This window comes from Pongo abelii, chromosome 1, assembly GCF_028885655.2.
Source record: "Pongo abelii isolate AG06213 chromosome 1, NHGRI_mPonAbe1-v2.0_pri, whole genome shotgun sequence".
In the NCBI taxonomy this organism is placed as follows: domain Eukaryota; kingdom Metazoa; phylum Chordata; class Mammalia; order Primates; family Hominidae; genus Pongo; species Pongo abelii.
Genome location: NC_071985.2, coordinates 97,639,258 through 97,664,839, shown reverse-complemented (window position 1 = coordinate 97,664,839; position 25,582 = coordinate 97,639,258). Strand labels below are relative to the sequence as shown.

Genomic DNA, 25,582 nt, shown 5'->3' with positions numbered 1-25,582 from the left:
GAATGCGACTCTGAGCCTAGGTTAAGTCAAAGTCACAACTTTGCTGAGTGTGGTGGGCTTCCAAGAGAGTCATTTGCCCCCTCAGCTGTTTTCTTATGTTACCTGCGTAAGCTGCCCATCCCATCCCCTCCTCTCTGCCAACCAGAACATCCCGGAACACTGCCCACACACCCCCACACCCAGCATGGTTGGAATGCTTGCTTGGGACCATCCTAGATGCCAGGGATCTAAGTCAAAAGTCATGAGTGGGTTTGGAAATCCAAGGAAGCCAGTCCTCATAAAATGATGGGGAGGTGAGGCAAGGGGAGGGTGAAGGCACTGTCACCTCCAAATCCCGCCATGCTAGCCCTGGGGGTGAGTAAAACTTAAAATTTGAGGAAGGACAGGTGGATCCTATTGTGACTAGGGACTAATTAGGACACCCCAATCCTGAGCCACCTCATGGCCTCAGGCAGGGATGAGAGGTACATAAAAGGTAGACAGGATCAGAGCATCCCAAACCCCTCCACACCTATCTGCTCCAGTCGCTGGTGAACCTTGGTAAGTCTGGAAAGGTATTACCTCTTATAGCAGCCTTGCCTTGCCTGCATCCCTAACCAACTATGGACTGGGCTGATTCTCTGGGTGGTGGTCAGAAAGGATGGCTCTTTTGGGGCACCTCTTTTTTCCATATCATTTGTGACAAACCTATCTTGGGTCCAGCAAGTTATCCAGCAGAGTAGTGTGGGAGGCTGGGCTGAGCAGGGAGAAAGGCGGGATGTCTACAAGAGGGTCAGTATCTCAACGATGCTGCTGGCATGGTGTGGGTGTTGCATCTTGTCAGGTGCTAAGAGGGAATTAGTAGGAGAAGAGAGATCAGCTCTGGGCATAGCAACTGGAAGGGCTGTCCTTTCAAAGAAAAGAGAAGGCAAGGAGGAAAGAGAAGAGACTCCCTTGGGACAGCAGAGGTGTGGATGTCCATGGAGCAAAGGGCAGCAGGGACAAGACGATGTGGCACCATGGAAGGCTCTGCTCTGGGAATCAGGAGACCTCTTTTCCCACCATCTATGCTGAGTGGCTTTGAAGCCATTCCTTCCCCTGAGGTTTGCTTTCCTCAACTGTAATTGAGAAAGGCAAGCTAGATAGTCCATTTCATCTATCTCTAGAGTTTTCTCTTTATAAACTCCTTTAGAGAGTGGTTAAGATACTCCTTTTAAATTGTTTATGGATTTACTTAACAAATTACAACTCTTACATAGTGTTCATTGTGTGCTACTGCTCTGCATGTGTGTGTTGGTACATACATACCTACACATGCGTTTATGTATGCATGCATATTTTTAAGTATGTATTTTTATACACTAACTTAATTTTTGCACCAACTCTAAGAGAGGTAAGTATGGAAAACCTTAGTTAGTTGCTCAAAATCATATAGTTAATAAATGATTTAGCCAGAACTCAGATCCCAGACAATTTATTCCAGATGCCACAGGTTTTGCTATAACAGGATAAAACAGTTTGCTCTTTCATTCTTCCTCTTTCTTTTCCTCTCTCTCCCTTTTCTTCTCTTTTTTTATGTTTTTCTTTCTTTTCTTCCCCTCCTAACATTTGTTTTCCCTCCCTCCCTCCCTTCCTCTTTTCCTATCTTTCCTTCCTTCCATGTTTCTTTGTTTGCCTTGAAAAGAGTTGAAATAGCTTGTAAACACTTAAAGTTTACACATGCACACACACACATGCACACACACACACACTCCTCTTAAATCTGTGAAGGGATCAGGGCAAGGTAAAAGCAGAGCAGGACAGGAATGTGGCAGGGGGTTCACCTGGGCTTAGGGTCTCTCTATGGCTCAAGTGTTCCTCATTTCTGTGTCTTTCTGTTTCCAGTTGCAAGCCCAGCCCAGAATGTCTCAGCAGAAGCAGAAGCAGTGTGCTCCCCCGCAGCAGTGCTGCCCCCTACCCCAGCAGCACTGCCCCTCACCCCAGCAGTGCTGCCCCCCACCCCAGCAGTGCTCCCCCACACCCCAGCAGTGCTGCCCCCCGCCTCAGCAGTGCTGCCCCCCTCCCCAGCAGTGCTGCCCCCCACCCCAGCAGTACTGCCCACCACCCCAGCAGTACTGCCCCCCACCCCAGCAGACCAAGCAGCCTTGCCAGCCCCCACCCAAGTGCCAGGAGCCCTGTGCCCCCAAGTGCCCACCCCCTCAGCAGTGCCAGACGTCCAAGCAGAAGTAAGCCCTGGGCATGTGATCAGAGGCGAACCCCCAGGAAAAACAGAGCATGAAGTTCCTTCCGGGCCAGCATCTTACACTTCACAGGCCAAGCAAAGCCCTGCTCACCAGTGCTTCTGAATGCAGCCACACTTCACACTTGCAGGAGAGGCAGCAACAGGCTGGCGGCTGGTGGCTTCCTCGAGCTCTACTCTTCTTAATTAGCAGCTGCAGTTTCCATCTCAGACAAGGATCTGGTTCTAAACTATCTAATCATCTTTCCTGACATGCATCTACATTGCCCTGCTGGAAGCATGAGCGGCATGCCCAGACATCTTCTCCTACCACGCTTCCCCTCAGCTCCTGTTTTCAAACAATTAAAATAGAATTCCTCTGGCATGAATGTCTTGGTCTGATGATTTTGTTGTTTGAAAATGTAGCATTTCTGCAGTTTTTGTTTTTTTTTTTGACGGAGTCTCGCTCTGTCGCCCAGGCTGGAGTGCAGTGGCGCGATCTCGGCTCACTGCAAGCTTTGCCTCCCGGGTTCACGCCATTCTCCTGCCTCAGCCTCCCAAGTAGCTGGGACTACAGGCGCCCACCACCACGCCTAGCTAATTTTTCTGTATTTTTAGTAGAGACGGGGGTTCACTGTGTTAGCCAGAATGGTCTCGATCTCCTGACCTCCTGATCTGCCTGCCTCGGCCTCCCAAAGTGCTGGGATTACAGGCGTGAATCACCGCGCCCCACCGCATTTCTGCAGATTTTTTATCCTGCCCCCAACCCAAAGCTCAAGCAGAGCCAAGTGTGGGATGCAGGTGCAGGGGAAGGCACAGGGAGGAGCCTTCTGAGATGCCCAGACATTTACAAGGCTCCTACCAGGAAAAGAGGTGGGGACTTCTGCAACACAGACGCACACCACATTCACAGAAAATGAAGATGCAAGAAAGAACCAGGGGGAGACAGTGCCCACACAGAGAACATGTGCAAGGAAAAGCCATTCTCCTAGGCCCAGACAGATCAAGCGAGCCTGCCGAAAAGACCTACGCAGTAGAGGAAAAGGATTGAGGGAGGTAAGTTCTAACTCAGAGAGCACACTCTAAGGGCTGAAAAGAGTTGAGATAAGGCCTTAAAAATTCTCCCATAGGTAAAAGAAAAAGCCAAAGTTTCTTCAAGCTAATCAAATGTGTAATTAGGAGACAGTCTATGCAAACACTGCATACCCAACACACACACCCGACAGTAAATATTTGATCAAAATATCAGCTCCCATTATTTCTGTTTGGGGATTCTCTTGAGCAATTTCCCCCCACTGCCATCCTGCTTTCAATTCTCTAAATTCCTGGGGGATTGAAGTGACCAAATAATGCAGACCCACAGGGAATCGAAACTTCTGGTTTCTGCTATTTCAAATGCCCACTTCCAAGTTTCTCCACTAGACTCCTCTCTTACAAAATACTCCACAGACTGATATATTAGAATCTCCTTCTATACCTGCCTCCTCTTTCATGCCTCTTGGCACCAGGGAAGTCACTGATAACCAGCAGAAGTACTCAAAGGAAGCCAGAGAAGACAATAATATAAACTAAAAATCTAGATTATCCCAACGTATGTTACAGACACTGGAGAATGCAAAGTTAAAAACCAAAACTTTTACCATTGCTTCCCAGACAGGTGTGCTCTTCTTCCTCCATCATACCTCTTTCTATGCCTTTCAGGTCTCATCTATTCATCCATCCATCCATCCATCCATTTATCCATCATGCACCGTGCATCAATGCACCCCTATAAAGCACCCTCTCTTGTTTGCTTATAATGTGGTGGACACTGAAGATACAGACACACAGCACAGGGCTCTGTGTCTCACCCAAGATTATAAAGAACAATTAGACAAGGAAGCATCTAATGATGGGATGATGGATAGTACAATACTTCACTTATGCCCTCAGAATTCAGAGGAGACAGACAGAAAGAGAACAGTAAGAGCTGTTGAGGGTAGGAAGGAGAACTTGGTCCTCTCTGTAGTCATAGCACCTACAACAGGGCTCCCAGGAACTTGCCTGTTCAGTGATGAATACCTGGAGAAGGTGCAGTTTCTAGTGGAAGGACAGTAGGATTTGGCTAGGACAGAGAGCAGCATCCCGGAACTGGATACAGCAGGAGCCAATGCTGTGGGATACAGGTGTGCCCATGAGGGCCAGCCCTCCAGTACATATCTAAGCCCCAGGACCAAGTGGTTGGAAAGCACGGCTGCTCACATCTGCTGTAAACCATAGAAATTTGGGTGATGGCTCCACTTTTGTGACCTATTTCTCCTAACTCTTTTCCCAAGATATTGCATTCATCAGAAACTCAAGTCTTAGATACAGAAAACCAGTGAAAAGTTAAGTAAATCTTAACTGAACTCCCAGGAAGTGATGTAAAGTTTTAAACATTTCCCCATATTCAGATATATCATTGAGCAGTCTCCAAATGTCTCTTTGCTCTAGTCCCATATGTTATCTTTCCCAGATTTCTCTCGTGTAGGCTCTTACCCTGCTTGATTCAGCAACTTAACACAAAGTTCCGTTTTTCCTCTCTAGGTTTCATTTAATTTTCTCCTCTACTAATTATCATAATCTCCAGGTGTGCACATGTGCATGGATACACCCGTGTGTGCACACATGCTACGAGAGTGAGCAAGTCATAATCTAGAAATGTCTTTAGAGGAGAAAAAGACTGCAAGGATGTGACCTTGCTGATTCTTCTTTGAATCCCGTCATACTGGGTTTGGATTCCAGAGCCACCCTTCTTTTGCATGTGACCTGGAATGAATCACATAACTTTTCTATGTCTCACTTTTCTCATCTGTATAGTGGGAATACAACTGCCTCTTTGGGTTGATGGGGTGGGGAGTGCTCAATGAGACAATGGAAATGAAGAAGAAAACATAGCATGACCCTAGCAGGTGTTGGATAGATTTCAGCTATCGCTTTGATGACTGTTCTCTAGGTCCTGATCAAGCAGCAAGCCTGCAGATGGCACCCTCCCCTTATCCCACCAACCTCAGGACATGGGCTCCAGATCTTCAGTGACACAAACGTGTGAGGGAGCAGAGCACATATTGAGGGAAGGGGGAAGGATCAATTAAGTGGAGCAAAGGGTCTGAGCAGGTGTTCATGGGGAAACAAGATTTAGTCTAGAGTATAAGTATTCCCTTTGGTGGTTGCCCTTCTCTTCCAGAATCTTCACCTTTGTGACACCTGCCCACAATGAATCCTGTCCTCAAGGCAGTCCTGGGTGGCTATGGCTCATGGTGACTTTTACTTGTTGCTTTGTAAAGTGAGCTGTGTCTTTTTGAGGCAGGCTGTGTTGCCTGGAGCCTTCTGAGATAACCAGACATTTACAAGGCTCCTACCAGGGTAAGATGTGGTTGACTTCTGCAGCACAGAAGCACACCATGTTCAAAGGAAAATAAGGATGCAACACACCACCAGGAAGAGATGATGCCCACCAGGAGAACACATGAAAGGAAGGGCATGCTGAGGTTGACAAGCCAAGGAAGCACCTACAGAAGCAGGGACTTGACCGACAGGGAAGTTGCTCAGTATTTATGCACATCAGCCCATTGCACTGTGGCACCATCCTGCTGAGGCAGGTGTCGTTATTCCCATGACAGATGGAAGACTGAGGATCAGCAAAGTCCCTTATTTGCTCATAGTGGTAATGGCCTGTAGGTGGTAGGACTGAGGTTCAAACTCAGTGTGTTCTGGCTCTCTGGTCTGTATTCTTTGAAACACAGCAAGTGGTCTTACATTGCTAGTGGCTAGGAGAAGCATAATGCCTGGACCCTGTCCTCTGAGAGTTTACCATCCACAATTTCACTAGAAAGGCAGAGCTAGGCAAGTTTGCAGTCACACACTTACACTTGTATGTACACAAATATACTCATGCATGTTCATACATCATTTGATGTAGACATCAAAATAATATCTACGCCTTACAGACTGACATTGAGCATTGAGAGTGGAAGCTGGGATCAAGTCCTAGAGGCCCCCTGCTGTGGCATGCATCAGCCTCCTTATATCCTCATGGTGTGGGGGACTGAGTAAGCAACCAGGGTGGTGCCAGGGCATGACAGGAAGGGAAGTTGGTGTGGCAGCCATTGGCCACCTATTACAAAATATTTTTAATATTTTGAAAACCATGGATTCAGTAACATCTGTGCAGACTGGCATGTAACTTCTGAATATCAGCCCTGTGCACACTCACTCTTGCACATTCACACGTTTGTCCACACACACTCATATTCCCACAAATATACAGTTCATAAACCCTCACATGAGGGCTCACCACACACCGATACACACTCACATGCTGTCAATCACACTCAAATATGATTACACCCACTGACACACACTCACAGACACCCAGATGCACACACACACTCACACTGTCATTCCCACTGTTGAGCATGGCCCCAGAACATCAAGTCCAGCTCTACTCCCATGACCTAATGACTTGTCCTCTCCCCTTTCTCCAGGCCTCTGTCACATTCCAGCAAGGATGTCTCACCATCTGGCTTGAGTGAAATTTCCACAGAACAGAGGTCTCAGGATGAAGGGTGTGATGCTAAGAGCTTGGAAGGGGGTGTGCCTTCATCAGAGAAGTGCTTGTATACATATTCTTTTTATTCTGCTCCAAACAAAGAAATCCCATGGAAGATGGCATGGTAGGGTGCAGGAAAGAGAGTACCTACACATCTTGGAGTGTGACAGACCTGGGCTCAAATCTCCTCTTCCTTACTTTCGTATTAATCTTGGCCAACTTAACCTTTCTAAGCTAAAAAATGAGAATAACTCAAACTTCAAGTCCTAAATTTGAAGCTCAGAGTTTCTGACAGCGGTGGTGTTCCTGTTCTATCCTTCCCTCATGCCCTCCTCCAAAAGCCCCAGGGAAAGGGAACGCCACTGCTAGGTGCACATCCTGCCGTGTATGCCCAGGGAGTGGGGAGCAGGGAGACCCCAGCTGGTAATGGATTTCTGCAATGAAGCTTCAGCACTCGGCAGTCAGTCATCCTTTGAAGGAAGCCCTGCCTGTGAGTGTGGCCAGCTTCAGTGTGCTCCACCATCTCCTGCAGGTTTGTACGTGTGCCCTGGCAATCTGACATTCCTGGGGGAATCACAGACACCTGGCACTGAAGACTCCCTGGGCGTGGCTTATACCCAGCTATGCTGAAACTCCTTCCAGTCACTTTGGGGCTATCAGTTCAGCATGCCATGTTTAAGTGTGCTATTGTTGTCTGGGGGTCTTGTTCATACACAGAGAACAGTCATTGTTTTACCCCAGACTCCTGACCCTTGGTATTTAGTCCTCTGTCTTCTGGAATTTTTATGTCAGCTCTCAGGAACTGGACTATGCAGCTTCCATCTCACTCTCAAATAAAATAAAAAGGGAACCATTTTCCCTGTCCTGGGCTCTCCAGGCAGCCCTTTGGCTCAAGTCTCCCCTGCCAGCAAGGACCGATGATGTGTGTGACATAAATGTTCATCTTCGGTGGACTTAGGAGACACTGGAGCTCTGAATGAGGAGCACTGGACAGAGTATATGAGAGCTGAGTATTGTCTTAGTTATTCTGCTGTTCTCCTGCGGGACCCTTTTCTCAATGTCATTCCCTTTTCCCAATGTCCTCACCTGTACATCACAATGTTGGACTTCCTGAACTATTTCTAAGCTTCCTTCAGTTCTGACTGTGTATGAGGTGACTCACACTAATCTTTGTGTTTAATCTCTTTGCCTAATGAGTCATCATCATGGAAAACCCTAAAAGAGGTAAGTTTGGGGTTGAGGCCACCCAGATGCTTCTGCATGGAGGCATAGAGAAAGCTTAGCTAAAACATGCATCTGTATTTGAAGAGTGCCCGGGCTTAGGACTAACTTTCCTCCCTCCGGGGAACCAACACATCCACAGTGTGGGGCCAGGTGTGTGTGTGTGTGTGTGTGTGTGTGTGTGTTTAAGCAGCAATTTACTACTATAAGCAAGGCACTACACTAGGATCTTAATACTTATCTTCTATAATATATATTACTACCATATAAGTAAAAAATTTAATTTTGCAAATGAGGATAGCAAGAACCAAAGAGGTTATAAACTTTGCCAGCTGAAAGAGCTGTGAGTCAAATATAGATCATTCTTGGCACAGAAAGACAAATACCACATGATTTACTTATATGTGGGATCTAGAACGTCAAACACACGGAAGCAGAAAGTAGAAGGATGGTTACCAGAGGCTGGGCATTGGGGAAGGACTGGGGAGATATTGGTCAAAGCGGTATAAAATTTCAGTTTGATAGAAGGAATTAGTTCAAGAGATCTATTCTACAAGTGATGACTACAGTTAATAATGTATTATATACTTGAAAATCACCAAGAGTAGATTTTGTGTTCTCCCCACAAAAAAAAATGGTATGTGAAGGTACACATATATTAATTAGCTCCATTTAGCCATTCCACAATTTATACATATTTCAAAACATTCTGTTGTACACAATAAAGATATACCACATTTGTCAATTAAAAATAAATTAAATAAAATTCCTTTAAAATTTTTAAAAGAAGAAAAAATTCAACATTAGAGAAACTGGAGGAAAGATATACAAAACTGCTTTGTACTCTTTTGCAATTTTTCTATAAACCTAAAATTATTCCAAAATAAAAATTTGTTAAAAATAACAAACAAATATAGATCTGTCTTTCTTACAGGCCCATCCTTTTGACTATGGTTCCCATGGCTAAGCTGAATATTTTCCAAGGCAGGAAGGGCTGAGGTTTTTCTCATCTATGTTTCATTGCAGTAGTTGAAAGGGAACTCTGGGTATGTCTAATGCAATGCCTAGATGCAGGTTATGGCCTCTGTGGAGCTGGCCATATCTTGCTCTTCATATGGCCTTTATCTTACTCCTCATAGCCTGGAGGAAATAAAATATAAATGGCTAAACAAGTGTGCATGCTGGGGCTTCTCTGATGGGAAAGGGTGAGAGGTCAGTGATTTTTAAGAGTGATAGGAAGCTGTAAGCCACATTCCTTTTGTCTTCATTGAATGTCCCTATTCCATTCTTAGCATGAGACTAGATTTGGGTGGTGGCCTTTGCCTTGGCACCCTGAGAGCAAAGTGTATGTGTGTGTATACATGTGTGTGTGCATGCATGTGTGCATACCTGTACATGTGTTCATCTGTGTGTACACATGCATATGTGCATGCTATTGTCTTTGTGAACAATCAGGAAAGTGTCGCCAGAGACCATAATCTTAATAGTTTCCCACTGGTCTTCCATTGTGCCCTGTTATCACTGGGGCCCCCTGTGAGGAGAGTTGTTAAATTAGAATCTTGGGGGTTTTTTGTTTGTTTTTTAAGAGGCTCATTTTGATTCTCCTTAGTACAGACTGGGAGCAGTCAATAGAATAGTGCTGGCTTTTCCATCTCAGGGGGCAGGTGATCCGTGGTTGCAGGGCAGGTAGCAGAGAACAGTGGGTAAAGTAGGAGAGACCAAATAAAACTGCAGGCTCCAGTGTCAGATGTGTATGAACCAGAGCAACTCCATCTTGAATAGGAGCTGGGTAAAATGAGGCTGAAACCTACTGGGCTACATTCCCAGACAGTTAAGGCATTCTAAGCCATAGGATGAGCTAGGAGGTGAGCACAAGATACAGGTCATTAAGACCTTGCTGATAAAACACCTTGCAGTAAATAAGCCGGCTAAAACCCACCAAAACCAAGATGGCCACGAGAGTGACCTCTGGTCGTCCTCACTGCTACACTCTCACCAGTGCCATGACAGTTATAAACGAATGGCAATGTTAAGAAGTTACCCTACATGGTCTAAAAGGGGGCAGCATGAATAATCCACCCCTTGTTTAGCATATAATCAAGAAATAACCATAAAAATTGGAAACCAGGAGCCCTCGGGGCTGCTCTGTCTATGGAGTAGCCATTCTTTTATTCCGCTACTTCCTTAATAAACTTGCTTTCACTTTACTCTAAGCACTTACCCTGAATTCTTTCTTGCACAGGATCCAAGAACCCTTTCTTGGGGTCTGGATCGGGGCCCCTTTCCTGTAACACCAGCACCTTGTAAAAAGGTGTACCAAGGCCAGGTAGCGCCTCATGACTCACCTGCAGATGCCGATAGAAGATCACCTGCAGCTCACAAGGACTGATAACAAGCTCCTTCTATCTCCAGATTGGGCCAAGAAGGGCTCTCTGGCCCAGGGCTGGAAGCCAGAGGAGTCTTTGCAAGAAGAAGACGACTAGGGTCTGAGTGGTAATTACAGCAGTCTCTGTGAGAACTCTCCACTACCTTAAATAATTTAAAGATAATCCTCTGAGGTTGGCAATGGAAATCACCCCTGAGACAGGATCTGTGGGCCTTCAGCACAATTCATCCTTCTCAAGAAATCTCCACTTGGAGATTTCTTGCTAACTGTGGCTTCTTTTTTTAAAAGCCCTTGCTTCAGAACTAAAATGAAGCCAGAGTAGCCTTCAAACAAAAAACATACCAAAGGCTCAGTCACAACCAAAGGTCAATGGACATAGAGGTGACATGTCGTCAGATTATCTGGTCAATAAGCATGGTTTACTCATTTTCAGCACAGGCTTCACTGCAAGGGTGTCTTCCTGGCAAGCCCCTGTTCTGCCTTGATGAGGCCAAAGCCACCATATCCTCACAACCCAGGAGCACATACAAGCATCTCCCGGCCTTCCAAAGCTAGAACAGCACTTCATACTTCTCCCTGCTCCTTCAACAACAGTGGTTAGTGATGGTAGTGGTTCTTAAAGGGAAAAGATGGCAGAAGTCTTTGCTCAGGTATCATCTTGTTCAGAAGCCCAGGGGAGATTTAAGTCTCCTACAGGATTCCCTGGGTGATGTCTAGTGGTAAGTTGTACTTAGCTGGCCAGGAATTATCACACTCTGTCTAAATCACTTGGTCACTTGTCTCCTTGTCCCAATCACCACCTGCTTGTTCCTCAAACACAGGAAGTGACACTTAGAGGTCCTTACAGGTGTACTGATGGAGAACCTCTATGTTCAAACTACCACCGGGTTTCGGAGGAAGTGGCCTCACCCTAGCTTGGGGGTGGCTACTTTCCCCAACACAGCCTCCGGCCAAGGCCTGCTCTCTGTACACACCGTTTGTCTGTGCAGCAACCCCCTCCTTCTGCACTCTACCATCTCTGCGGCTCACTCACTCCCCGAAAGAACCGCACGGCATCGGGTGGCCTATGCCTCCTGAGCCCTGCCTGTCCACAAGCCCTGTGCTGGAAGGTGCAGTCAACAGGCGTGGAGAGCTTGTGGTTCCCAAGAGAAACAGTGTGACTCAGTCTAAGTTCTTTGAGCCAAATTACTCAGGCTTGATTCATTTACCAGCTACACAACTTGGGGCAAGTTATCTTCTCTGGGCTTCAGTTTTCTTATTTACTAAACAGAGGTGGTGCTTCTCCTCCTACAGAGTCCGGGACTACAATGTAGCAGCTGTTTAGTAAATGCAAGCCATTGCAGAGAGAGCTCCTGCTCTCTTCCCAGGTTGACTTTCCTGAACTCCACCGAACCCTTCCTCATTTCCCACCCCTTGCAATGACTGAAGCCAGCCCATCTATATAGAGCCCCAGTGACCCCTGTACCTGGCAAAGGGACCAAGGCACTGATTCCAATGGGGAGATTACTGGTACCTCCTCCGACAGGAGTGTAGTCCAGCTTGAAAGGCTGTGGGAACAGAAGTGCCAGCTGAGGACTCTATGGCCCTGTTTCTCTGCCTGTACAGTGAGATACACAGATCACTAAGGTCCCAGCTGGGTCCGAGGGTCCCAGGCCCTGTGGGTCCTGTGGGTCCTGTGGGTCAGCCAACAGCCTCCTGGGGCAAGAACTCCCTTGAAATTAGAAGCAGGTGCACCGGCTTAGCCCTGCCCAGCAGGTGGCGCTCTGCCCTAACCGCCTGGAGGGCTGACCTAACGTGGTTTGACGCAAGGTTTCCTGTGGTCAGAGTGAAGAAGGAGATGGTTTATTTAGCTTCCCAACCACAGACAAAAAGTTATTAGTAGAAAAGTGTCAGCTGCCCACAAATAGTTTTTGTCATGTACTGTGTATGCCCAGGCTGGCTTCTCCATATTCCCTTCCCCTCTCTCTCCTCCTATATCCCCCACCTGTACACTCACAATCACATAGGTATATGTGCACACACACACACACACACATGTGGGCGCATACACACAGCTGAGTCGCTGTCTTAACTGCAGGTAGCATACACTGGAATTAAGCACTTACCTTCCCTTTGGCCAGTGTCAAGCAAAACTAGGAGGGAAATCTCCTTGGGAGAAAAAAGTCAGTGCTTGTATGTGCCAGTACATCAGTCAAGATAGGCTAAGTTATGCCTCAGTAGCCAATGAACCACAAATCCCAGGGGCTTAAAACAGAGGCTTATTTATCACCTTTGTTTTTATCCTGCATCTCCACTGAGGATCAGCTGTAGCCCTGCTGCACATTAATTAGATTTCAGGATCCAGACTGACAGAGCAGCCTGGGTGTGGAACATGGTCAGTCTTCCCAGCAGAGAGAAAAGACAGCATAGTGAACCATGGCTCTTAAGGTTTACATCTTATGGACAAAGCAAGTCACATGGCCAGGGCTGCCATCATCAATGCGGCAGGGAAATGTGCTCCCTGGGGAAGAGGCGGCAAACTGTTTATGAACAATACGACAGTTTACCTCACCCACCACAGAGATTTCTGCATTATCTGCCCCTTGGAATTACTGATCCAAGCATTGCCTTTTTTTGAACTGTGGATGTCATCTTAGGCAACCCAAGCAAGCTTTGTCAACTTCTCCTGTGTGCCAGTGGCTCTAAGGCCACTGAGTAGAGGGAGGGAACCAAGAGTGAGAAAGATAGGACCCTGCCTTTCACAGGCTCACTTACTTCCTTGAGTAAGGAAGAAAAGCTCAGACTGAAAATGAAACATATTAGAGGCATGTTTGCCATGGGCCACAGAGACGGAAGGGCCCCAGGGGTGTCTAGCAAACTGCACTGTTCCACATCAGGCAGGCAGGTGTAAGTTCTCCTTTACAACCACGTCGTGGGAGAGTCTACACTTACATGTACTCTATGGACTTACCACATATTTGATTTTTCAAACACATATTCATTGGGTATCTCTTATGGGTCAGGTACTTATACTACACATAGGAGTCAATGGAAACTAGGGAACGTTCCTGCCTTCAAGGAGCTCACAGTTAACAGAGGGACAGACCAGGGGATATTCTATTCTAAAACAGTACAATCAGTGCTAGGACAGGAGCTTCCTGAACAGAGATGTGCACCTGGGTAACATGGGAAATGTTCAGGGAAGAAATTATTCCATTTCTGAAGTGCTAAGAGGATTAGTCAGGCACAGATTAGGGACACAGTCCAGGTAGAGGGAATGGCTTGTTGGAGAGAAACTATAGTTTTCTTTCTTTCTTCTTCTTCTTTTTCTTTTTCTTTTTTTTTTTTGAGACAGAGTCTCGTTCTGTCACCCAGAGTGGAGTGCAGTGGTGTAATCTCAGCTCACTGCAACCTCCGTCTCCTGGGTTCAAGCAATTCTCCTGCCTCAGCCTCCCAAGTAGCTGGGACTACAGGTGCACGCCACCATACCCAGCTAATTTTTTGTATTTTTAGTAGAGACGGGGCTTCACCATGTTAGCTAGGGTGGTCTCAATCTCCTGATCTCATGATCTGCCCTCCTCGGCCTCCCAAAGTGCTAGGATTACAGGCGTGAACCACCATGCCTGGCCCTATTCTTCTTTATTTTAATTTAAATTGTGAGTCTTCTCAGAGTGGGGCCATGTGTGAAGGGCCTTTTACACCATGTGAAAAACTGTGGACTTTTTTCTGAGGCCTGAAGGAGTCACTGACGGGTTTAGGCTTGGAGTGGCTTGTTTACCATGGATACTCGGTATAGTCCTGCCTCTTCCCTTCTCATCCAGCTCAGGAGGGATGAATATGCCACATGGTCTATTTGTATTTTGGCCTACTGACTACATACAAGGCCAATCTCAATGCCCAGTAGCAGCTGTGCAGATCTCTGTGTCCTGGTCCTGAACTCAGTGTCTCAGTGCTCACATGGCACTGTCTGAAACTGATTCTGGCAGCTTTTGCTTGATGCAGCTGATTCCCCAGAAGGTTTCCTGGCCAGCGGTCAGGGCACTGACTTGACAGACTGGCCCAGCTTGTGGTATCAGCTAGTTTGTCTGTTTGATTTGGTTCCTTATCTCAGCCACCATCACTGACCTGAGGGACAATCAGAGCCCCAACTCTTCATTCCCAGGGCCCAAAGCCTGGGAAATAATCAGGTTCCCCACTGGTTAGTGCCATCGGCAGAAATGTCCTGTTGCCCCAACCATCTTCTTCCAGGAAGAGAGCTACACTTCCTCCATGGCTGCTGTGGCTGGTCTTTAGTTGACATTACATCCGCTGAGCTTGGTTGACCAGTGACAAAGATTCTTTGCTTGACCAAACTTTAGTCAGGCTCCTGAAACTTCTTCTAGGCTCACCTGTGTACTTGCTTGTAAATTCAGTTTTAGCCAAGAACCAACCTTACTAAGTTTACCAAGAACCACCCACCCTCAATATCTGATTACCCTTGATATCTAATCAGATTCCTTGACCTCCTCCATCCCCCACGTGAAGTCTGATCATCCTGGCTTATCTTCAGCAAGAATCCTCTTGGGTTGGTTTAGCCACAGTTCCTCTTAGCTCTGCTGTTTCCTCTTAGTCACTTTTCATCCACTGACTCCCACCCTGCTCCTTGGCTATAGATTCTCATTTGCCCATGCTGTATTTGGAGCTGAGCTCAAAACTCCCCTCTGCTGAAAAAATCCCATTGCAATTGTTCCTATATCTATCACAATGGTCCTGAATAAAGTCTTTCCTCAACACATGCAACAAGTGTCATTGAAATATTTTTTCTTTGACACTAGAAATGAACATCACAGGGAACTCCTAAGAGAAAGAAAGAAAGAAAGAAACATGTACCATAAAACCTAAAGTATAATAATAATAATAATAATAATAATAAAAGAAAAAAAAAAAAAAGAAGAAACAGGGCTTACCAGTGACCATTTGATCAATTAAGTAGCAGGTGCTTGATTGAGGTCAGGGTTAGCTTTAATAAACATTACTTAAAATGTTCTGAAAAAAAAAAAAAAGAAAGAAAGAAAGAAAGAGAGAGAGAGAGACAGAAAGAAAGAAAGAAAGAAAGAAAGAAAGAAAGAAAGAAAGAAAAAAAGAAAGAAAAAAAGAAAGAAAGAAAGAGAAAGGGAGAGAAAGAGAGAGAGAGAGAGGGAGGGAGGGAGGGAGGGAAGAGAAAAGAAAAGAAAAGAAAATTAAGAAATAATTGTCCTGGCCAGGCTCAGTGGTTCATGCCTGTAATCCCAGCATTTGGGGAGGCTGAAGTGGGTGGATCACTTGAGGTCAGGAGTTTGAGACCAGCCTGGGCAACATGGTGAAACCCCATGTCTACTAAAAATACAAAAATTAACTGGGTGTGGGGGTGCATACCTGTGGTCCCAGCTACTCAGAAAGCTGAGGCAGGAGAATCGCTTAAATCTGGGAGGTGGAGGTTGCAGTGAGCCAAGATCACGACACTACACTCCAACCTGGGCTACAGAGCGAGACTCCACCACACACAAAAAAAGAAAATAACTGTTCAGCTCACATGATACACTTCTTACGGGCTCCTTTGCAGAGCATTTTTTTTTGTTTCTACCCTTAGCCCTCCATCCTCTACAGGGCTTTCTTTCTTCTACTATACCAGGACCTGCTTTTTTAAATTAGTCACCAGCCAGCCAGCCAAACAGTTGATGTATCAGTTGATCAACCACTCAACCAGCCAGCTAGTCAGTTGTTCAGTGAACTGGCCAGTTAGGCAGCTAGTCTACCAGCTCATTTCTTACTTATGCACCCACCTCCTCCCTCCCTCCATCTTTCACTTGCTCACTCACAGACTCACTCACTCAGCAGCATCCTTTAGTCATTGGACACCGGCTCACCAACTAGCTAGTCTATCATCTAGCCAAGCACCCATTTTTACTAGGGTGTAAGTTCTGTCTTGAGCATCCTTCCTGCCCTTAAGGAGCTTGCACTCTGGGTGGATATAAAGAGCCACTCCACACACACCACACACACATCAGTGTATTAACATCCAGGCACGATGCCTGTTACAGGTGACAGATGATTGTAGCATAGCTCTTCAAAGTAGAAGAAGGGAAGGGAAGGGCTATGTATATGGTTAAGATAAACAGGGATTGCCATTTAGGCATTGGCCTGAGCCTGAAAAGATAAATTAGTCCAAAACACATGCTAGGACTTCATGGGTTCTGCCTGTAAGGACAAACTCTCAGCTTATTCATTTATATATCATCTACCCATTTATTCATGTGTCCATTTGCTGGTTCACATGTATGAAGTGGATATAATATGCCCTTGGTTAGTTTGAGGGGTAGATGAGAAATACTCAAATAGCATAAATTAAAAGCTGTGGATATTTAGCAAAGGAGGGAAGCTCATCTTTTGGGAAAGATTGGGGAAAGGGGCTGTGGGGAAAGTGGTGTTTAAGATGGTTCCTGAAGACTGAATTTCACTGGGAAATCTGGGAGTAGGGCACCATCACAGATTGAATGGTTTGAGGCAGGAAAGTATTGGGCAAGTTCTGGAAACAGGAATAATTTTGTCTGGAACTGTCTTAAGGAAGCTAAAACAGGAATTATAGGTGGTGGCAGCTTATGCAAGATCTTTAAACAGTTTATATTCCCTCCCCTTCTTCAAGTGCATGAAGGACTCTTATGTATACACTCTAGCACACCGCTCCCTGCTTTAGGCCGAATCGGGAATGGTGGCTACCTGCATGCATGTGACCACTCACCTCTCTCATAGCAGACACCATTTACCAAGGAAGGCACTCTTACCTACTCATCCTGAAATCAACCTCAACACCCTCAATTCACTGTCAATTCCACCAGGATGAAACAAGGCTGCCTTCCCTGACCTAATCATACATTTACAGACTCTTAGCCCTCAATGAAACTTTAGCAATAATGTTGGCCAATCTTTTCACATTGGAAACCAGGAAAATTGAGGCCCAGGAAAGTTAGGGGATGTACCCAAGATTTCACAGCCAGTGAGGGGCGAGTATTCCCAGAGCTATCTCCCTCCTCCCTTGGCTCCCTCCCTGTGTCTCTAACTGCAACCATGTCATGTCACAGGAAAAGGGGACTAGTGCTTCAGTTCCACTTGGCTTCCATGAGGCAGATCCTAGCATGCTTCCCAGATGGGCGACTTGGCTACTCACCCCCACCCTTCCACTGCCAGTGCTCAGCTTCCACAGTGCATGGTCTGTGGATGTTCTGCGGAGACTAGTGTTTCACACAAGGTCCAGGGCTGGTTTCCCCGTAAACTCTTAGTACTGCCTAGGGTCTTCTAGAAATGTATCATAGCGGGATGAGGGGTGGAGCGAGGAGATAAATTAACCACATATTTCTGGAGATTCATCTTCTCACTGTTCTCCCTCCAAGGAAGTCCTTCTGTGAAAGGAACTTCCTTTAATATTATCATACGAATATCTAACATTGGTATCAAAAATCTAAGGAAACAGCCTAAATTACAGGGTGAAATGACTCATGTTGCAAATGGACTTCCTACATTAAAAAAAAAAAAAGTTGCAAGGTCTCCTTAAGTAGCATCTTCCAAAGTGTCTGTTGACAGATTGTTAAGTAATTAGTGAAGGGAGAAACATGAAACTAAAATTTTCTAAGCCATGACTGCTGGTTAACTATCAACCCAAAATTAAGATAAATCAAATATTACATTATTCTGATTTTATTTTATTTTATTTTATTTTATTTTTTGAGACAGGGTCTCATTTGGTCACCCAGGCTGGAGTGCAGTGGCTCGATCATGGTTCACTGCAGCCTCGACCTCCTGAGCTTAAGTGATCCTCCTGCATCACCCTTTCGACTAGTTGGGATAACAGACATGTGCCACCATGCCTGACTAATTTTTAAATTTATTTTGTAGGGACAAGATCTCTCCATGTTGCCCAGCCTGGTCTCAAACTCCTAGCCTCAAGCCATCTGTCCGCCTGGGTCTCCCAAAGTGCCAGAATTACAGGCATGAGCCACCATACCCAGCTAAATCTAATTTTTAAAATGAGATGCTACTTGCTCTGTTTTGAATTTTCACCTTACAGGACAAGCAGCTAAAATTCAGGAACCCTGGCCCCAAACCTCCACTGTCTTCTCTACTAAGCTTGGTCCTCCTCCCCTAAAACTCTCTGATGATTCACCCAGGATGCTCCTTTTTGTCTTTTCTTCTTTCATTCCTGGAAATGGCATAATAAATATGTTCCATTTGTCTCCAGATGAAGTCATTAACAACCTTTCTTTTCTCCAAAATCCAGAGACAAATAGGAAGATGTGTCTGGATTAAGAGTTAAATTATTAACACTGTCTCTGGTAGGTCCCCTCCCAGTGCTCAGGCCTCTGCCAGTTACCCCATTGTTGGCCTGCAGGGTGGAGCTGGGTTTCTCAAGCTTTGACTCAGCTTCAGAAATGAGTCTTGCCTGCGCCCTCCCTTCCCTGATGGAGTCACAGGCACGCACCTGCTCTCAGGTGCCTGCTACCCTGAGCGGGGAGATGCAGAGCCCGGCTTTCTGGTTTTTAATACAGCGTGGTCCTTTGAAGATGAGAGAGCAGATGCAGAACTCCAGATTGGCCAGGACACAGTCCCGTGGCTCGGCTGGGGCAGTGGGGCTGGGAGGGTGACTTCAGAGTCACCATTCCACATAGCTTCCCAGGGCCCGCCTTATCTGGGGGGGTTAGTTTCAGGAGTGGCAGGAAGTCTCCCCTCTCCTTTGAAAGCATAATCCACTGCCCTAGCCAGCCAGGGTGTTTGGAAATCAGCTATTACCCATTTAAGAGACTTGGGTGAACCCTCCCTCCTGGATTCTGGATCCAGCGACCATCAGAGCTAGTTTTCTCGCCTATAAAATGTATAATACAATTAGCTTTCTTCATAGTGTATTGTGAAAACCGCATATGGAAGTGTTTGACAAGGTTTAGTAACTAATAAAAAAGCAGCTGTGCCTGGCAGTGTGAGACAGGGATCAGTGAAGATCTCTTAGACGGGGGAGGGAGGACACGCTAGCGCTAGCGGGGAAAAGAGTACCTGGCTTCCACCGCATGTTCTCACTCATAGGTGGGAATTGAACGATGAGAACACATGGACACAGGAAGGGGAACATCACACACCGGGGACTGTTGTGGGTTAGGGGGAGCGGGGAGGGATAGCATTAGAAGATATACCTAATGCTAAATGACAAGTTAATGGGTGCAGCACACCATCATGGCACATGTGTACATATGTAACAAACCTGCACATTGTGCACATGTACCCTAAAACTTAAAGCATAATAATAAAATAAAAAAAAAGAGTACCTGGCTTCCAGGGAGGGAATCGGGAGGAAGATTGGGGCAAGAAGAGGTGGAGACCACCTCAAGCAGCTTCGTAATTTGTCATCAGTGCAGCCTCTGCTAAGAAGCTGCCCAGTATTTCACGCCTATCAGCTGACTGAGAGGAACTGTGGTGTTAGGAGACTTGCAATTCAACCTTGGCTTTGACATTAGCCCTCATGTGACCTTGGGCTAGGCATGGCCTCATTCAAAGTCTCAGTTTCCCTCTCTGTAAAATGGCAATAATGTAGCTGACAGGGAAGTCGAGTGTGGAGGTTTTGAAAGGTGTAACGTGTTGAATGCACATGAGGTTGACTGGGTCTTGAATGTTTATGATCTATAACACATGATCCCTTTAAGGCCAGCCATATTTAGGTCTCTATCTAGGTCACCGCTGGGGTATCCTCTGAGATGATAGCTGTTTTATAAGCCGAGTTTTATCACATGACAGAATGCTTCAAAACTAAGCAGGAGTTCTTTATTAATAAAATAAAAGGGCAATGATTAAATTGGGAAAAACAGGAGTAAAATTCATTGCAGTAAACCCACATGGGTGGACATGAGGGATGGAGCTGCCCATCTATTCACAGGCAATACACACATACCAGTGCCTTCGAGGCACCAGGCATATGAAAAGCCTTAGTCTATGTACATGCAAATCTGTCTTGCTGCATAGTTTCCTTGTGGAGAGTTCATATCAGCAAGAGCACAGAGGACTGGGCGTATGTGGAAGTGAGGGCTGCAGGTGGAGATGGTGTTCTTCTTGGAGGTGGAATGCAGAACCGGAATCTGGAACCCAGAATATTACATTCTTAGTGTTGCTAGGCTTGGGAAGAGGAAGTGGGGGAGGTCTGGCCTGGAGGGGAAAATTAAGGGGCTGATTAAAGTGAGGCTGACCCTGAAAAATGAACAGTATTCCATCCACATAAGACAGAAAGCTCAGGAGACGTTATTAGTCATGGTCCCCACCCAATGACAGTGACTTGTCCACCATGGAGATGCTGGCCGCGGTGATGGAGTGGAAATGAACCCCAGGCCAGGCCCCCACCCAGCTCCACCCTGAGCAGCTGCATGTGGTTGAGCAGGTCCTTTAACTTCTTTGGGCCTGCCTCTTTAAACTGTCAGTAAAATTGTCATGAGGATTAAATGAGGTGAGGGATTTGAAAAATGCTTTGGAAAGTACATTAAGGTATTCCTATCATTTCTCGGGCCATCCTACCCCTTCCTCCGGTAATGGCAGTGGTGAGCCCTTGCATGGCCTCTTGTTGGGCAGCGTCCTGAGGTCGATCTTTGGGGTAGAGGGCTAGAGGTGGACCAGCTTCCCAGAGGCCCTGCCTTTCCCCATCCCAGGGCCTAGGAGGCTAAATGGAGGACCAGGGTTCCTTCCTCCCACCTAGATAAGGCCCTGAGTAGGATTGCTGGATTTAGCAAATAAAAATAGAGCCTGCCCAGTGAAATTTGAATTTCATATAAACTACAAGTAATTTTTGAGTATGTTTCCTGCAATATTTGGAATATACTTATACTTTTAAAATATTCTGTTATCTGAGATTCAAATTTAACTGAATGTCCTGTATTTTATGTGGCCAGCCTACCACAGGGACCAATTCTATCCCACATTCTGTAACCACCACGAATACTCCTCAGCACCCCAACTCCCGATGGGCAGATGGGGACAGCACCGCTGTGTGCTGGGGCACCATTCACATCATCTTCTACCTGTGCCCCAGAGAAGCCTCACAGAACACTTCATGAACTGTCCCTCTGGAATAGGAAGGACACTTGCACTGTGTATTGAGGAAGGGGGATGAGTGGTACCTGGGGCTAGGCATTGAATCATCCAGATCTGAATTCAAATCCCATCTCTGCTGTTTACTACCTGTTTAATCTTTCTCAGCCTCACTTTTTTCATCTGCAAAATGGTAACAACGACATTTTCCCTAGAGGGGCTATGAAGATGAAATGAAATAATAAGCATGACGGGTGGTCCTGGTGCTAGCCTCACAGTGAGTGCTCAAGAAATGGCAGCAATTTGCAGCAAAAAGGATGTTCACATTTTTGTCAGAATTGCCCCAAACCCCATCCTCTCCCTCTTCCTCTTTTTTCTTCAGTATTTCTTATAACTGTCTGTCTGCAAACAGCTCCTTCAATTTGTACTATATTTAAAAGATCTTGAATCCCTGAGTTTGAGCAAACACCTTTGGTGGGTTAAATCAGCTCAGGTGCAGAGACTTGGAATGCTGAACATATATGGTGGGTGGCTTTCATCAAAACAGGTCAGCAAAGCAAGTCCCTGGAGGAAGTGCAGGTGGGAGAAGTGGGTGAGGAATTCCCTGGGAGGTGGTAATCAAGACCACACCAAGTGCCCGGGGCAGGTTGGGGGCCCTATAAAGGCTCCTGGAGTGGCTCTGCCTGTGGACTAGGGCTCAGCCTCCTCTCCTGGGGTCCAGCTGGCTGCCTCTGGTAAGTGGGAACTCATCTGTTCTCCTGGGATTTGTGGGGCGCTTTCCTTCTCCTTTAACTCTTTTGAGCCGTTAGGCCAAGATCCTCTTCCATCCTTGGGTAATCAGGGAAGTGACACAAGTCTTCTGACAATTGCAGAAATGACACACTAATCAGTACTTAGAAAGTTTATTTTTTTATCCTTTTCTTTTTTTTTAAGTTTTATTATTATTATACTTTAAGTTTTAGGGTACATGTGCACAATGTGCAGGTTAGTTACATATGTATACATGTGCCATGCTGGTGTGCTACACCCATTAACTTGTCTTTTAGCATTAGGTATATCTCCTAATGCTATCCCTCCCTCCTCCCCCCACCCCGCAACAGTCCCCGGAGTGTGATGTTCCCCTTCCTGTGTCCATGTGTTCTCATTGTTCAATTCCCATCTATGAGTGAGAACATGCGGTGTTTGGTTTTTTGTCCTTGCGATAGTTTACTGAGAATGATGATTTCCAATTTCATCCATGTCCCTACAAAGGACATGAACTCATCATTTTTTATGGCTGCATAGTATTGCATGTGTATATGTGCCACATTTTCTTAATCCAGTCTATCATTGTTGGACATTTGGGTTGGTTCCAAGTCTTTGTTATTGTGAATAGTGCCGCCATAAACATACGTGTGCATGTGTCTTTATAGCAGCATGATTTATAGTCCTTTGGGTATATACCCAGTAATGGGATGGCTGGGTCAAATTCTGCACCATTGCTTAGTATGACTTATTTTCTGATCGTGGGTTTGACTCCCCAGCAAGAAGATTTTTATTGTTGAAGAAGGAGATATTTAGAGCTATAGAGTTTTGTAGCAATTCCGAGTCCTGTTTAAAGGTTTCTTACACCCTATTCTGCATTTTGCTTACCAGTAAGCTTTAAACTTTTCTTCCAGGTATATGCAAACAGGTATATTGAACATTTTATTCAATCCTATGCAGCTCCCATGCTTCCCTATTCTGATTGCCACCTCTTTACTTCCTGAGGCCTGCACTTCCCACCTATAATCATTAACTTAGACCATAAGGATCACTGCCTACAAAGATAGCCAGAGACACTCTTCAGAGCTGGGAAGGCTTCAGGGAACTTCCTGACCAGCATCCTTCTAATAAAGTTGCTGAGGCCCAGAGAAGGCAGGTTGCCCATGCAGTTAATGGCAGGATGGATGTAGAACCAATGCCTGAGCCTTCTTGGCTAGTGCTCTTTCCTTTGAACATCTTCCTGTCATCCTTTGGCTCCAGTGATCTATTTGGCTGGCCTTCAAGCTTCCCAGTTCTTTGTAGAGGGCTGGAACCATATCCTATAGCCACATAGGACTTGCCTTAGTCTCCCATGGTGAGTCAGGGGTGGAGCAGGGATTAGAGATCAGGCCTCTGCATTCTTGTACACCCCTTCTCCAGCCCCATCACACACACACACACTCACACACACACCATGATGCTTCCCTATAAGACAGAGACTGTTCTTGTCCTCTCCTCATGCCCCTACATCCTTGCCCATTCTCATTGTCTGCATTATCAAAGGGAGCCAGTTGACATTGTCCAGACATGTCAGCTAAGATGGCATGCTTTGACTGTGTAAAATGTCTGGGCTACTTTTTAACCATCAGACACCCTTCTCATGGTGTCCCTGCCCGGTTTCCTTTAGGCTCACCCGTTCCTAGAGCAATGTCTTCCCAGCAGCAGCAGCAGCAGCAGCAGCAGCAGTGCCCACCCCAGAGGGCCCAGCAGCAGCAAGTGAAGCAGTCTTGTCAGCCGCCCCCTATTAAATGTCAAGAGACATGTGCACCCAAAACCAAGGATCCATGTGCTCCCCAGGTCAAGAAGCAATGCCCACCGAAGGGCACCATCATTCCAGCCCAGCAGAAGTGTCCCTCAACCCAGCAAGCCTCCAAGAGTAAACAGAAGTAAGGATGGACTGGATATTACCATCATCCACCATCCTGGCTACCAGATGGAACTTTCTCTTCTTCCTTCTCCTCTTCCCTCCAGCTCTTGAGCCTACCCTCCTCTCACATCTCCTCCTGCCCAAGATGTAAGGAAGCATTGTAAGGATTTCTTCCCATCATACCCTTCCCCACACATACCACCTTGGCTTCTTCTATATCCCACCCTGATGCTCTCCCAGGTGGGTGTGAGAGAGACCTCATTCTCTGCAGGCTCCAGCATGGCCACAGCTAAGGCCCATCCATTTCCCAAAGTGAGGAAAGTGTCCTATCATTGTTGGACATTTGGGTTGGTTCCAAGTCTTTGTTGGGTTCTTCTGGGGTTCCACCCTGACAAGTAGGGTCACAGAGGCTGGTGCACAGTTTCTGCCTCATTCCTCTCCATGATGCCCCCTGCTCTGGGCTTCTCTCCTGTTTTCCCCAATAAATATGTGCTTCATGTAATAAATGTGTCTGCTTCCTGGGCTAATTGTCCGCTCCCAGTCCCATTCTGTGATTCATTCGTTCATTCAGAGGGAATATTTTAGGGAAGTGAAGGTGCAAGTACACACACTCCCGGGAGTTCAGGAAGTCACTCTTATGGACACAGTTACTCTCTGGTAACCAACAATGGGAAACATATCCAGACGTATCTCAGGTAAAGAAGGACAGAAAACAAGTCCAGCAACTCATTGGCAAAAGTCTAATAGAGTCTTGCATAACTAATCCCATCTAGGGAATATCAAAAGGGAGGAAAATTTAGCTCCTACCATTAGAAGCCCAGCCCACCTGATGAATGCAATTTTTTCCTCTTGGAAGTTGTCATTCTGAAAAAGCACACAAAGCATACATAAATGACCTGAGTCCTGCAAAACATTTCTACAAACATGTGCAACTGACTTTTTCATGTATTTGCTAATGTTTTTGTTCATTCATTAACTCATGCCCATTCACTTACTTATTCATACTCACTCATCTGATATTTGGCAAGTTCTAGAATTACCTTAGTTTTCCACTCTGCCATGCTGGATTTCCAGAGCTATCCAGAGTCAATTTATCCTGTGTCTCAGTGTACTGTTTGGAAGGCAGTCATTTTCTTACACAGGGAAATATTGTTCCAGGGATGGCCACATACAGAGAGTTTGTACAAAGTATACAGGGCCTGGTTTTGTCAGTTAGTACGACTTTACACAGCTTATGAAAGAAATCTGTTTTTACAACTGGCTTCCTGACCTCCTAACCCTCCTAACCTGTGTGAGACCAGCTGCCTATATTGGAAAGAAGCGGCAAACCTCCCAGATATAAAGAAAGATAAGTATTTGAAGAAGAGACCCTGAGTAGGAAGAAGCAGCTGAACAGAGTCCAATTTTCTCCCCTTGAGCTTTATTCTTTTCCTGGGATTTAGTCACTCAATTTCAGTTGCCATCATCAAGCATAAATTGCTTTCTCACTTAACACACTAGCCTAAAAGG

General features: G+C 46.0%; 2 protein-coding genes across 3 annotated transcripts; both read left to right on the top strand.

Annotated features, from left to right (window-relative positions):
* Positions 1 to 497: 497 nt before the first annotated feature.
* On the top strand, positions 498 to 2,582 carry SPRR5 (small proline rich protein 5). The gene is made up of 2 exons (XM_054559024.1): positions 498 to 540; positions 1,864 to 2,582. Exon 2 carries the CDS (start codon positions 1,882 to 1,884, stop codon positions 2,206 to 2,208), a length of 327 nt encoding a protein of 108 aa, XP_054414999.1. The 5' UTR covers positions 498 to 540; positions 1,864 to 1,881; the 3' UTR covers positions 2,209 to 2,582.
* A 17,969-nt stretch (positions 2,583 to 20,551) lies between these two features.
* Positions 20,552 to 24,584, top strand: SPRR4 (small proline rich protein 4). 2 transcript variants are annotated; one of them, XM_024235382.3, is made up of 2 exons: positions 20,552 to 20,845; positions 23,834 to 24,584. In XM_024235382.3, the coding sequence occupies exon 2, from the start codon at positions 23,854 to 23,856 to the stop codon at positions 24,094 to 24,096; it is 243 nt and encodes an 80-aa protein (XP_024091150.2). In that variant the 5' UTR covers positions 20,552 to 20,845; positions 23,834 to 23,853; the 3' UTR covers positions 24,097 to 24,584. The 2 variants fall into 2 exon arrangements, with proteins under 2 accessions (XP_024091150.2, XP_054414987.1); XM_054559012.2 differs by lacking the exon at positions 20,552 to 20,845 and adding an exon at positions 21,986 to 22,157.
* The last annotated feature ends 998 nt before the right edge of the window (positions 24,585 to 25,582 follow it).